This window comes from Rhopalosiphum padi, chromosome 3, assembly GCF_020882245.1.
Source record: "Rhopalosiphum padi isolate XX-2018 chromosome 3, ASM2088224v1, whole genome shotgun sequence".
In the NCBI taxonomy this organism is placed as follows: Eukaryota; Metazoa; Arthropoda; class Insecta; order Hemiptera; family Aphididae; genus Rhopalosiphum; species Rhopalosiphum padi.
Window position 1 is genome coordinate 5,829,602 of NC_083599.1, and position 14,504 is coordinate 5,844,105.

The 14,504-nt window shown below is 33.1% G+C and overlaps 1 protein-coding gene across 1 annotated transcript; it reads right to left on the bottom strand.

The window, feature by feature from the left end:
- Nucleotides 1-5,291: 5,291 nt before the first annotated feature.
- LOC132924208 (uncharacterized) lies at nucleotides 5,292-14,143 on the bottom strand. The gene is made up of 3 exons (XM_060988376.1): nucleotides 13,933-14,143; nucleotides 13,367-13,794; nucleotides 5,292-5,888 (listed from the first exon to the last, which is right to left on the bottom strand). Exons 1-3 carry the CDS (start codon nucleotides 14,141-14,143, stop codon nucleotides 5,292-5,294), a joined length of 1,236 nt encoding a protein of 411 aa, XP_060844359.1.
- Between the last annotated feature and the right edge of the window lie 361 nt (nucleotides 14,144-14,504).

Consider the following 14,504-nt stretch of genomic DNA (forward strand, 5'->3'; position numbering starts at 1 on the left):
ATTTGTTATCACACAATAAATGATACGGATGCAGGGGGAAGGACAGCCCGACACGGGTGAAGTGCCCCCCTGTAGCGCCGTGACTCCACACAGAATAAAAAAAGGTTAGATTAGGATAGGTTAGGTTATGGGAGTCTAGATAAAAGAGCAAATAAGATATCTAGGAGTAGAACTTCACAGAATCCTCGGGTTCCGCGCACACCTCGAGACGGCAGCCTCAAGGGCGCAGAGTACATCACAGTCACTAGCTAGAATAGTGCCGAACGTAGGAGGCTTAGGCCAACAAAAGAGATATCTACTGACTACAGTGGTGCTGAGAAAGCTGCTATACGCGGCACCTATTTGGTCGGCGTCTCTGGAGTTCGAGAGAAACATCCAAACATTCCAAACCATTCTAAGGCCTCAAAGCAATATCGCGCTAAGGACAGCTATGGCATACAGAACAGTGTCAACACCGGCAAATATGGTAGTGGCCGGAGTTATACCTACTCACCTCCTTGCATGGGAAAGGACGAAGAGATATGAGATCAGAAAGAACCTAATAAGGCGGAGATTGAGAATGAAATACGCCTGTAGAAGTCCTTAATAAATAGCAGAAAGAATGGGACGAGGAAGTCAATGGAAGATGGACCTGGAGATTGATCAGGGACGTTAAGAGCTGGATGAATCGTAAACATGGAGCACTCGACTTCCATCTCATCCAGATGCTAACGGGCCATGGATGTTTCAGACATTATTTGAACCGAATGGGAAATCTAGAGGACCCCAGTTGCATTGACTGCCAATCAGCAACGGATGACGTTGATCATGCAATATTTGATTGTGATCGATGGTGGATGGATCGCAGGACGCTGAAGGGAACACTGGGCCAGGAGCTGCGACCGGAAACGATAGTAGTAATGATGATGAGCGGCCCCGACCAGTGGAAGTCAATAAGTAAGTTCATCAACAAACTCCTCTCAACCAGAGATGAAGAGGAGCGAATCAGACAAAAAAGATAAATAACACATAGTTAAGTTGTATGTTATGTACGCCGAAGGCGAAATATTAGAGGGATAGAGCCCTCTTTTTATTGTAAGTGCAAAACGCACCAAACCGATTATAACATGTTTGTTAAAATATTTTTCTTAATAAACGATACGGAGGTCGAGGGGAAGGACAGCTCAACTATGGGTGTAGTACCCACTCTTCCACGCCATGATTGCTCACAAAAAAAAAAAAAAGTTAGGTTGCGTCTCGCGTCGGTAGTAATTCAAGACACACTTGTCCGCACACCTACCGCTCCGAAGCCCGCCCCCAATGGCAGTTTAGTGTACTACTCCTGCATACCGAGCCAAGTGGCCCCGCGCTCTGAGGCCCGCTCTCCGTGACAGTGATGTGCACCCGCATAGTGAGCTAAGTGGCGTCTCCTCACTCGCACCTTATAAAAAGTTCGCGTTCAGGCCGGTGTCGGTTTTGAGTCGGCCTGACTAAATTACCCCCCCGTGGGGCACCGCTGGATCCAGTCTCTAGGTAAGACAGCCGATCCCCCCCGAATCGGTCTTTCGCCGATTTTTTAGCAGGGAGATCCCGGAACGGCTCGGGAGCAAAAATTTGCCCCCCTTCCTCACGACCCTTGACATCCCACGACCACCACCGACAAGCACCCGAAAAGCCCAACCCTCTATCCCCTCCAGGGCCGGAGTTAGGGCAGACGGAACATCGCGGCTGCGGCCCGGAATCACGCCAATTGCTGGGGGCTATGCCCCTCCCCCGGCAACCACCAGCATGCCGGACTACGCAAACGACCTCTACTTGGAGAAAGAGGTCGAGATGATCGACGTTGAAAACGCGTCCCCGACCACCAAGTACCTCGTAACGAGTGGGATACTACCAACGGTGGGAAAGAGGAAAGTCCAACCAAAACCACCGCTCAGGACCTCCCTGACCTAGTGGCTGGCCTCAAGTTCATAAAGTCAAAGTTGAAATCGGCGGTCTCCGTGACCAAGATTGATTTGGTCAAGGACGTCCCTTGTATACACCGTCTTGCGACCCTGCTGGCCGACATGTCTAAGACACTGGACGAGCTGCTGTCAACCAACAAGGTAAAGCCGCCTCAAAAGAAGCCTAAGAGTGATGAAACAGAGGATTCGGTGATCGACGATCCAGATAAGCCCAATGCACCTCACAAGCCTACCATGATCGATGCCAGCACCGACACTATCCTTACCCCTAGCTGGTGGGATAGGGATGCCATCTTCGTGGCAGAGCCAGTGAAGAAAAAAAGAAGCAGAGTGCGGAAGCCTAGAGAGGCTGGAAATTCTCAAGACCTAGTCCAAGCAAATGACACAGAGGTCGAGTCGGCCATGGAGACCGACGCGGAAGCCCCGTGGTCCAGTGTGGTGAAGAGGGGCCCGACGAGGCAGAAGATAGCCACCGATCCCCGACCCCCAGCCATCGCGGAGATCTCAAAGCTGCCAGCAAAGACAAAACCGCCGGCTAAGTCCAAAAAGCCGCCAGCTGTCCTCATCAGACCGGCCGAGGGCAAGTCCTACTCGGACACCGTACGCACGGTACGCTCATGTGGCTTGACGGTTCAGGACATTGGCGCTAACGTCACGATAAGGGAGACCCGCGACGGGTCGCTATTGCTTGAGCTTTTTAATATAATATAAACGAACTGGGTTGGTAATGTTTTTACGTGCTCATTATATTAACTATTGTAGTATATTAGATTCTGAACGGAGTGATGAATGTATTGATTTTACAATGATGTGTGTTTTTATTTTTATTTTTGTGTCTGTCGTCACTTTTTGACGTAGTATTAATGCTTCGATTTTTGACTTCAGCCCCTCTTTGAAAAGGAAATTTCATCTAGTTGGTACTTTGGGGGGTTAAAAGTTCCAATAGTTTTCTAAAGCGTCGGGAAAAACCCTGAAAAAATTACGGAAAAACGGGAATTTTTACGCATAACCACTTTGATAAAATCGAATTTTTGATTTTGCTGTAACTCGAAAACGAATCATTTTAAATACTTGAAATTTTCACCAAATGTTTATATTATGGTTATCTATTTATGATTACATTTTCAAAATATTTAGAATTTTTTAAGCTACTTATAGACAATTGAAATTTTCGACTTTTCTAAGTTTTTTTTCATAAAATGTCGATAAAAAAAATTTGGCTATCCAAAAAATCTTTAAAATTTAATACAAGGTTTATTATGAATTGTACTTATCGTAGTAAAAAAAAATCAAAAATCGTTTGTCACAATTTTTGTTTATAAGCGTTTAAAGTTCAAATGTTTACAAAATATATCAAAATCACGAAAATTTGCGAAGAATTTTGAAGTTGAAAATTCATAAAATTTTTGTGATTTATACTTAAGGTTCAAAAATCCAATACTAGGTTATTCCTTCAAGTAACCGTAAAAAAAATTCCATTGTCAATATAGAAAACATTTTATGAGCGTATGAAATTTAATTTTTTACGAAATCGCGTAAAATAACGATATATTACAATTTAAATATAGGTAATAATATAATAGATCCAACTAATTATCATTGACTGACAAATCATCTCCGTTCAGAATCGTTTTTCGTATAGAATGATACCCGTCATTGCATTCAAATTTAACACATCCACACGACCAGTGACCTACTCTCCATCTCTATTATACAGCAGAGCGATACGGATACCCACTTGACCCACTTTTTTTTTTTTAATATTAAATTTAACATTTATAATGTACCCTTATTATTTTAGCCCTTATTTTTGTAAGTAAAACTACGATCAATTTTTGATTTTTAAATGGCAACAGATGTTTAAACTTTCAAAAATGTTTAGTGTTTTTCTTATAAATTTTCCTTTTAAATTGTTTTTTTCGAATTATCAGTTAACAAGATATAGGTCCTTAAAATTTAAGTCTTATTTGGAGGTGCTATAAAATGTTTAGTTCGTAAAGACCAATAGTTATAAATTATGTACATTCGACTTGGTTAAACGATAGCCATAGTAGTCACTACTCCACTAGTCGGAAGGCAGGTAATTTATTGTCAATATTGTCAATTTGTCAAATTATAAATATAATATAATATATAACTATAATTATTATTGAAGAACTATAACAGTTAATAATAAAAATAATTAATAACAGAAAGCAAGAATTAATTTCATGTCAAATACTGGATAAGAGAATTGTTTCAAACAGTGACAGTCATACCACAGGAAAAAATAAAATGTCATACTATACGTATTATATTGTGTATAATATTAATATTATGGTGTACGTACATTATTTTACTTTTAAGTTAACCTCAAACTTTTTTTAGTATTTTCAACTATTTACCATGTTTTGAAATATTTTATTATCGTTCATATTTTCGATATGAATTGTGATTTGTGAAATACTGAAATGTGATTAAGTAATCTTAAATCTTAATTCAGTATATAATGTTTGGATTATGAATTTATGAATATTAAGTAAAACAAGTAGGACCATCATATTTAATTGTAAAATAAAATAAGTCATACGTAATACATCAAAATGTGCTTTTTATATTACCTACTGTAATTTTTAATGTATTTTATTTAAATATTTTAAATATATGTGGTACCTATACCTACCATATTTGTATGCATAAGAATTGGATACCTACTTGATAAATTCATTTTAAAATTGATTGGTAAGTTTTAAAAATAATAATTGTTTGTACCTATATAATAAAATAATCATAATATTAATGATAAGTAATACAAATATATTTATGTTGTTAAATAATAATAATGTTTTCGTTGATTTAATTAAATATTTATGGTTTTTATTATCTATTTGATATAATCTATTATAAACTCAACTATAATATATGCGAATACGTACCAATGAAAATATTAACCAAAACTGTGTTGTGTATGTCAAAATTGACCAAATTCCTGATGTAAACGTCAACTTCCACTAGTAAATGTCTATATTATTTTGAATTTTCAACATTTACCAATATATTAGGTGTATGTAGACATTCACTAGGTGATTTTCAGCATTTACCAATTGCGGATATTCACAGTAACCTGATATACCAATATGAAATAATAACAATGATAATTTTTTGGACACACTGAGTCACCGATGGCATATATTAATACATACATTACAGCTATTAATCATTCATTTGAAATTGAAAAAAAGCTAATAATTTAATTATGTAATGATTTTATTAATTAATGTAAGCACAATCAATTTTAAATATTACATATTACATCCACTGATTTTATTATTATACTTGAAACACGTTTCAAATAATTTAAGCAATGTTTCAAAACGTGTTATCGATCAGGTTTTCAATCATCGTCTGTAGCCGGTCTTCAGTCAGAACTTGCAGGATGGTTAATCGACAGGGGTCGTCGACCAAGCATCGTTCATCGCTGACCAATCGCCTAAGTAAATGGCCTGCATGTTTGACGCAATTGTAATCAACGTGATCACGGTAAACGGCGATTAGCCCTTTGGCAACGCATTCTATTGCTTCACCGTTGTCACATTTTCTCCAATCGTTTGCGGAGGCGTCGTTGATCAGCAAGTCGCAGAACTCGGTGTACGCCAGACACGCAGCTACTGTCATACCATCAACAACAATCACGGCCGCCGTTAGCAAGCAGCCAACCATGTGCCTGACTACATTTTGGCGAGTCTGCCGTCTTCCCTCCGGGCCACACGCTTGAAAATATAACTCTGCTAATGTTTGGCACAACAATGGCACTTCAGCCGTAGATGCCGACCAGTGATCTATAACTTTATCTACGAACCATGCACCCAAGTCAGCGTCCACTTCATGAACAGCAGTTTTAAAACACAGGTGTAATCGGTCCGCATAATGGCACAGTCCGTTACGCTTGATCAACGGCGACAACACCTACAATAATCACGAATTCGTCAAGTAGGTTAAGTTAGATTCTATCTGATAGAATACAATGGTAAATGATTAGGTCTGTTACCGCTTCACTGCTATAATTTACCTAACCACTCAATTTGAATTTCAAATTTATTTAGTATTATGCACTGTATTTTTGTATTAACTCTCAAACAAGCGAAAACACTGTTTCCCTATGTCCACAATAGCGTTACCCCAGCACTACTAATGCCCGTTTATTTTAAAATCAAAATTTAGCTTGTACAATAATATAATTTTCCATTTTTAATAATATATACACTGAAATTAATTTCATCATCTATAACAGAGTACTAAGCTTAATTGAGAATAACTTGTATAGATGAAATATATTATTATAATCCAAAACCTAACTTAACCCATGTCGGCACAATCGATAACGAAGAATTCAACCTAAAAGCCAAAGAAACTACTGACTCTGTCTTTAAAGTATGTCCTTTCATAACAGATACTTCCTAAATTCAATAAAATTTAATCACACGAATCAATGGAAAAACCTCTGGACTAATTGCAATAATAAAAACCTCAAAGAAATTAAGCGAACAACTTTACCATGGCCCGAATCTTACGTGATGTCCGGAAAGGAAAAGGTTATTCTAGACCACCTACAAATAGGTCATACCGGCATTACCCACGACCACAATTTCATGTCCAAAGCAATCCCACCTTTTTGCCCTACTTGCGGAACACTCATTACGGTCAAACACGTCCTCTTCGAATGTCGCCACAGTTTAATGAAATACGCATCAAACAGGAACTTCTGGATACCCTTAATGAAATACTGGCACCCACTTCCGAGACATCCAGAAATGTAATCAATTTCATCAATGAAGCATAACTTCGCCATCTAATATAATAATCCACTCGAGAAAACATTGTATAATGAAAATTAAGTAATTTCAGCAATTCAATGTAACCTCCTTGGTCCGTGTATTACATTTAAATACAATAATGCCTACTCGTATAATGTTATACATTATAATTTAACAATGATTTTTTATTCAGTTGTTTTTTGAGTCATCTAGTTAACACAGTAAAAAAAAAAAAATACTACACCTACTTCAGAAACAAAGTTACTCAATTAATTAAAAATTCCAAAAAATATTATTATAAATTAGAATTAGAGAAAACAAAAGGTAATCCTAAAATGAGTTGGAAATTAATAAATTAATATATCAGTAGAGGAAATAGACGAAATGTTATAAAAAATGTTATAGTACACGATAACACAGAATTAAATATGAAAGATGACGGTCTAATCACTTCAAATGATTTTAATGACTTCTTCACTAATGTAGCATCAGATTTACTAACTAAATTAAGAAGTCAACATCTTATATATAAAATTCTCGTGCGTGTCACAATGTTAGTTACCATACTCCTCCGAAACAGTTTGACCGATTTTTATGAAATTTTATATGCATATTTAGTAGGTCTGAGAATCGGCTACTATCTAAGTTTATATGCTGAGCGATAATTGGTTCTGGAGTTATGGCCTCTTAAGTGTTATCAGTTGAGGTACGCGGCAACGGTATACTCAACAGGCGCGGTACGAGTTCATGATATTTATTTATTTTTATTGGAATTATCGACTTTCATTAAAATTAAATAATATTGTTATTATTGTCAGATCTGTTATCGTGTATACAAGTAGATCCAGAAGCATGAGAAATACAATAGCCTCTTTCACCCATTTACCACATCCTTACACCCTTACAATAAGTTAGTTATTTTTTTTTTACACTATAAATTCCCTAGAAATAATTTACATGGCAAAAAAACGTTTGCCGGGTCAGCTAGTATATATATAAATAATTAATGACGTCCTACCATATAATAAAAGCTTAAATCAACCAACATTTGATCGACTTATTTTTATATTTTTACTAACAAACAATAAATTATTAACCAAATTTGAAATTTCTAAACTTAAAAATGGTTATTCACCTGGTTTAGATGGTATTACACGGTTGAACTATTAAAAACCAATAATAGCCACCCATTAAAACATATATTTTTAATCTATGTTTCTCAAATTCAGTGGTACCGACTTGCTTTAACTGTCTATAATTACGCCGATTTTCAAAAAAGGTAAAACTAATATAATTTGAAATTTGAAATTTTAATGATTTCAAACATTGCAAAACTACTTGAAAAATTACCAAGGACAGACTTCTAAAATTTCTTGAAGATAACAATATCATTTATCAATCCCAATACGACTTCCAAAAAGGTAAAGGTACAGACCAAGCCATTGTTACGGTGACACAATTTATTTATAAATCTCTAAATAATAATAACAAATGCGCTACAGTCTATTTAGGCTTAGCAAAAGCATTTGACACTATTTATCATAATAAACTATTACAAAAATTAAATGAATTAGGATTACGTAATGCAGCTATATAGTGGTTTTTATCATACTTAAATAATAGAAAACAATATGTTAAAATAAATTAGTTTATTAGTTCCATGAGTTTAGTAAAATGCGGTGATACACAAGGAACGGTTATATCTCCAATACTTTTCAATATACAATTAAACGATTTTCACTTACTTCCTTTAAAATGCAAACCAATTTGCTACGCAGATAATACTGTTGTGCTATGTTCAGGTGACTCTTGGGATGAGATATTCAATATCATACAAACAAATTTAAAATTAATAAAAAAATGGTTAACTAGAAATATTTTATTCCTCAATTTAGAAAAAACATGCGTTGTTCCTCATTTCTCAGTATATGCTACTAACGGAAACAAAAATAAAAATTCATAGTGAACATTGTATACAATTAGAAAACTGCTGTTGTGAATTAATAAATATAGAACACAATTTTAAATACTTAGGAATTGAAATAAGTAGTAACAAGAGATGGAAGAACTAAATTAATGCTTTTGTAAATAAACTCAGAAAAATGAATTTTATATGAAGAAATCTAAACAAAATTGTAGAACTACCAAAATTACGACAGGTTTACTTAATAGGTGTCCCGACAATTGAACGCGCGACAATTGAGCGCGGCGAAAATTGGGCGCTGCGACAATTAAGTGCTGAGACATTTGAGCGCTATATAATATTATACTGAACTGAGTAAAAGTTCATAAAAGTTCACTGTATTAAGTGCAAAACTGCTGTATACGAAATGACGAAATTAGAAATAAATTCGTTCGCAGTGTCTGTGAATACCTTTATAACCCGTCAGATAATCTTTATGTTTGATGATAACCATTAATCAGATAATGTTATTACTTATTTGCCGCATCGTTCGTTATCGTATCGATATTAAATCGTTTTTATTAGAATAAAATTCCAACGACGATAACGCAGCAGTAGACGTAGGTTCTTTACTATATTTTCACACGTTGTGCACTGAACACTACTCAATTTATTGTACTCAACATTTTAATTTTTTTAAATCATAATTTTAATAATAAAATGGAAATCATTAAAAGCGAAAAAGGTCGAGACCTTCTATTCTATAACGGATATTTATATAGATTTGACAAAAACAGTAGTTGGCAATGTATCGAATGCAATACGAAAAAATGTCGTGGTCGAAAAGGAAAAGCAATGCAATTTTTAAAAACAACTGCAAAACATACTGAACTTAGTACTCAAGCAGTTTTAGGTGCAGTGTCTTTATTAACCTATTTGTTTTAGATGTTTAAACTCCAGTTATAATTCCCATAATAAATAGTTATAGTCTTTATTAATAATCATTAAAAATATTATATTTCAATATACTATTTTAGCTGCTGAACAAAATGATGACTGTACCAGGGAAGCTTCAGTATCGGCCATTATTACACCAGGTAAATTATATAATAAGTATATTATAATTATAGTTATATATCAAATATTAGTTATTTACTTTTTTTAAATTTTTTTTAGGTAGGTATTGAAACCCCTTTATTTGCAAATATTGAACCAAATGATGATAGTGTGTATGTAGATCTATTCAAAATTCCCACAACAGAAATTACAACTACTACAGAAAATATAAATTTGACAAATAATTCCACCAGTTCTGGTAAGTTAGTATGTACATACATACATACATTTCAAAGATCAAAAGATCTTAATAAATAAAAGAAGAATCAAACTTTGGTTGTCTTATAACCATTGTAATCTGTAGTTATATAGTGTTAATATTAATGCCAACACTAGAAATTTGAGAGTCTATTGATATGAAATCAATTAATTTGTTTTATTTTATTTTCATGAATGTAATTTTTTATAGTTATACAGGGTGTTTCTGAAATGAATGAGGACACTAGTATACGTGTACTCGCCGTGATGGCTCAATGAAGACTTTCTTGAAATTTTTTTTCTATCTTCAAAATCTGGCTTTTATCATTTTATTTTTAGAATATTATTTTAAATGTAAAAACAAATACTCTAGTTGTATTTTTTGCGAAATTCTCATACGAATCGAGACGTCACGTCGTTTTTGAGCTTGTCGCGCACTTTTCACGCTCGAATCGCCCACTAACAAAAAAATGGTGTGACACATCGATTGGCATGAGAAAACTGCAAGAATAACAGTGGTGATAGTTATTTGTTGTTATTTAACATACGATATACATGATTAATTAACACATTGTTTTACATTTTTAAATAATCAAATTACTTTATTAACAATATTTATAAAAGTTGTTCAATGTGACCCCCATTAACTTCGATGCACTTTTCCGTTCTACGATGCAACGAATCCCATGTCTTTTCCAACAAATTTGGTGTTTGACGAATAATATCTGCCACGTTATTAATTTTCATTAAAAGTTCATCTCTATTATTTATTTCATTGGCATACACTTGTTGTTTCATAAAACCCCACAAGAAAAAGTCGCATGGATTAAAATCAGGACTGTGGGGTGGCCATGCTATATTCGGGCGATATTGAGCATTGTTTCCAGCTTCTCTACCAATAAGTTTATCAGGGAAAAGATAATGCAATTGTATGATGAGCAGGTGCACCATCTAACATAAACCACATTGTTTCTTGTACTTCCAATGGTACGTTCTCTAATAATACCGGAAGATTATACATAATAAAATGTAAAAATCCTTGACCATTTAATCTAGCCGGTAATTTGTGTGGGCCTAATAAAGTATTTCCAACCAATCCACACCAAATATTTATACTAAACTTATACTGTGAACCCCTAATACAAACAGTTCGCGGATTTTCTTCAGACCACAAATGTGAGTTGTGTTGGTTAAAAATCCTATCTTTTGGAAACATAGCCTCATCAGTAAATTAAATATTTTTTAAAAAATTTGGATTTATTGTGATTCTATCAATAATTGTTTGTGAAAAAATCAACCTTGCTGGATAGTCACGTGGTAACAATTCTTGAACTCGTTGACGATGATAAGGATACATATTATTTTGGTGTAATATTCTCCATACTACTGATGGAGAAATTCCAGTTCTTGAAGCTATACGTCGGACGCTAAGTTCCGGATCTGCATGTACTAAATCAAGTACTAATTCTTTGTTCGCCACATTACGTACAACTCTCGGGCGTCCGCGATTAATATTCATAGGTCTTACGTTACCTGAAATAGACAACATCTTAAATTTGTAAGAGAAAAATTTTTGTTTAGAAGTCTTACCATTTTCTCTCAGATTGCGATAAGTTGCAAAAAAAGTATTTGGTTGAGGCACTCTACGTTGAGGAAATCTTTCTGCCCATAATCTAGCTGCTAGATTTCCATTTCCATCAACTAAACCTAATCACAATTAATTAAAAAATAATATATGTGTTTTTTATTGCATGTCGCTTATATGTCACTTAAAATTACATACCTAGGTATGTTTTGAGATAAAAAGCAGCAAATCACAAATGGATGACATTAGTTAAATAAATAAACTTATTAATTAAATTAATTATTACTTACCTAAAATGAAAACCATATCTGCATATTCAACGTTAGTATACTCCATTGTTTAAAATGTAAATTAAAAATTGTTAAATTTTAAAATTAAATTTAAAATTTTGTTATAACAGTGGACTGAGTTCTAATAAAATCAATTAAATAAATGTTCTTTACGTAAGAAGTATACGGTTAATTTAATATTAACGATAAAAGTATAGTATTAGGATCACTGAACACTAATAACAAGTACAAAATAAAATGTTTATCTTATCGAGTCAAAATAATTATGTTACTGTGCTATTATCGATATAGAATAAGCAAATATTTTTGCTTCTCAATTAGCTGATACAATTCAACCTCATTCGCGGTGCCGTTCTCGAAAACGATTCAATGAAATTAAAAAAGAACCTCCCGGTAAGGCATCCGGAAATGACCTCATTAGAAACAAAATTCTGAAAAATCTATCTCTTAAAACTTTAATATTGCTCAAAAATATAATTTCAAACTACCCATCAAGGGTATATAGTTTTATATTTCTGTAACTTTAAAAGTTATATTTAATATGTATTTATAATTTAAGTAAGGAGAGCAGTGTGCTTAGTGGCCTGTGTTGTGCAAAGATAACTAAAAATGTATCTAGATACAGATAAAAGATGATCAATATTTTAATTATCTAGATAAAGATAAAATATATAACACTATTTATTTAGATAAAAAGATAGAAATTTTAATTTTAATTTATACACGCCGAAACTATCAAAGAACCGTGGAACATGCATAACTAAAATATAATATATACGAGAACCCGGAGAGGTATATATGAAATCTATTAATATATAAAATATAAATTAACGTTTATATGTACATTCCGGAAATCAATGCATTAATCTATTTATGTTAACTATATAAAGATTTTAATGGATATAACAAATTATCATTGTTGGGTACTTGTGTTCATAATATATGTGTGAGACTCGTCGCTTATGGTCTATTTCTACACAAGTACACAACATCGTAAGTCATAACCTATTACGACTGTAAAACCTCTATTGGAACAAATATAATTTTAAGAAATTACGTTAATTAACAATACGGAAAGCTATAAATATTTAAATTTATAATTTTGTTCCATTGCTATATGGTAAACTGGTTTTCAACTATCACACTAATAGTGGTGTACTGGAAAACTAACAAAAATAAATGTAATGTTCTATTTTTTGAAAAAAAAATATTCCCATAATTTTATTTATTTAGATGAACTGGGTAAGATAATACAATTATTCATGTAAGATAATTCATCAGATAACAAGTTTAATTTATTATCTAGATAAGATAAAATATAATTATTTATTTATCTAGATAATGCTTACACTGTTAGTGGCGCATGAGTATCTTAAAAAATGTTAATTCATTACCCTCTACTCATCAAAAATATTTACAAAAACATATAAATATTCTCCTACAAAAAGAGTGTTTATAGGTACCTTTAAAATAAACACCTTGTTTACTAGATATAATAGATAGGTACATATAATAATATAAAAATTATGTTTTATAACCTTAGCTATTACCGGTGACTTGACCAATCTGTGACACATTAAAGTATTAAATAGTTCCAGCAACTCTTTAACGCCCGCGTTGATTGACATGTGCCCGTAATCTAAAAGCGAGTTTATAGTACCTTGAAGTATGTATCTTTTCAAGTATAAAGCCTTTTCGAACAGTAGAAATAATATCTGTTTCACGCAATCTCTTTCAGTTTCCATACAACTATTGTCCATTCGTTGTATTAAAGCGTTAATGAATTTTTCACCTAAATATGGCATTAGCTTTTCTTCGTCAAAGCCCTTTAAATTTAAAAATGCTGTAAATACTTTGTAAACTGGATATAGCTGCTTCAATTCCCACATCATTTCAATGTTTATTTCGCCATCAGGTGTAAAAGAATACAGTGACAAATGTCGAAAGACGTTTTCAATAAACATATCTGAATTAAAAAAAAAAAAAAAAAAATCATAATTGATTTATAATTCACAAAGAGAACACTAAATTCTTTATCTTGCTTGTAGAAGCATTCATAAATTACGTAAACATTCAATTTTTTCTTTAAAATAAAAAATTATACCACAAATTCTTTTATATATTTCGGACTGATACGAGCTGTCGTTTAATCGTTCTTCAACCCACATAGTGTATAATTTATTCAAAGTTCTAAGTTTAAACTGCAGGTCTTTTCCATCGGTGTCTTTGGGTACAGGGAAGTATTTTGAACACGATTGTATCATATGCACCACAATCAAAGATGCATCTAAATCTTCGACATAATAATATGCCATATTCTTTTTAATTTAGTTTTTAAATTTGAAACTGTCTTATTAAATTAAAATATGTTATGATTTGTGATTGCAAATTATTTATTTAAAAATAATTTATTTCTTTCTAAATATTACTATCTATCCTATGTTACTATAGCTATATAATACAGAGTAATACTTTTATCATCTAAGAATCACTATTTCTTTCATTATTGACATTTTCAATTTTTATATTTCAAAATTGTTTGTATTATGTGTCGTGCAAGTTAAGACGAGCTGGGTTTGTATAGGTACTGACAAATATTAAATAAATTCACTAATTTATGTTACACAATACTTTATTATTTATACGAAACGTCTCGCGTCGCGGTCGACCGGGTAA

What these genes read in the sequence shown, in the direction of transcription:
- LOC132924208 (XM_060988376.1), bottom strand. Translation starts at nt 14,143, where the DNA reads ATGGCATATTATTATGTCGAAGATTTAGATGCATCTTTGATTGTGGTG. An exon ending in AATATATAAAAGAATTTGTG is followed by an intron (nt 13,795 to 13,932) that starts GTATAATTTTTT and finishes TTTTTAATTCAG; the next exon opens with ATATGTTTATTGAAAACGTC. An exon ending in AGTCACCGGTAATAGCTAAG is followed by an intron (nt 5,889 to 13,366) that starts GTTATAAAACAT and finishes TGATTATTGTAG; the next exon opens with GTGTTGTCGCCGTTGATCAA.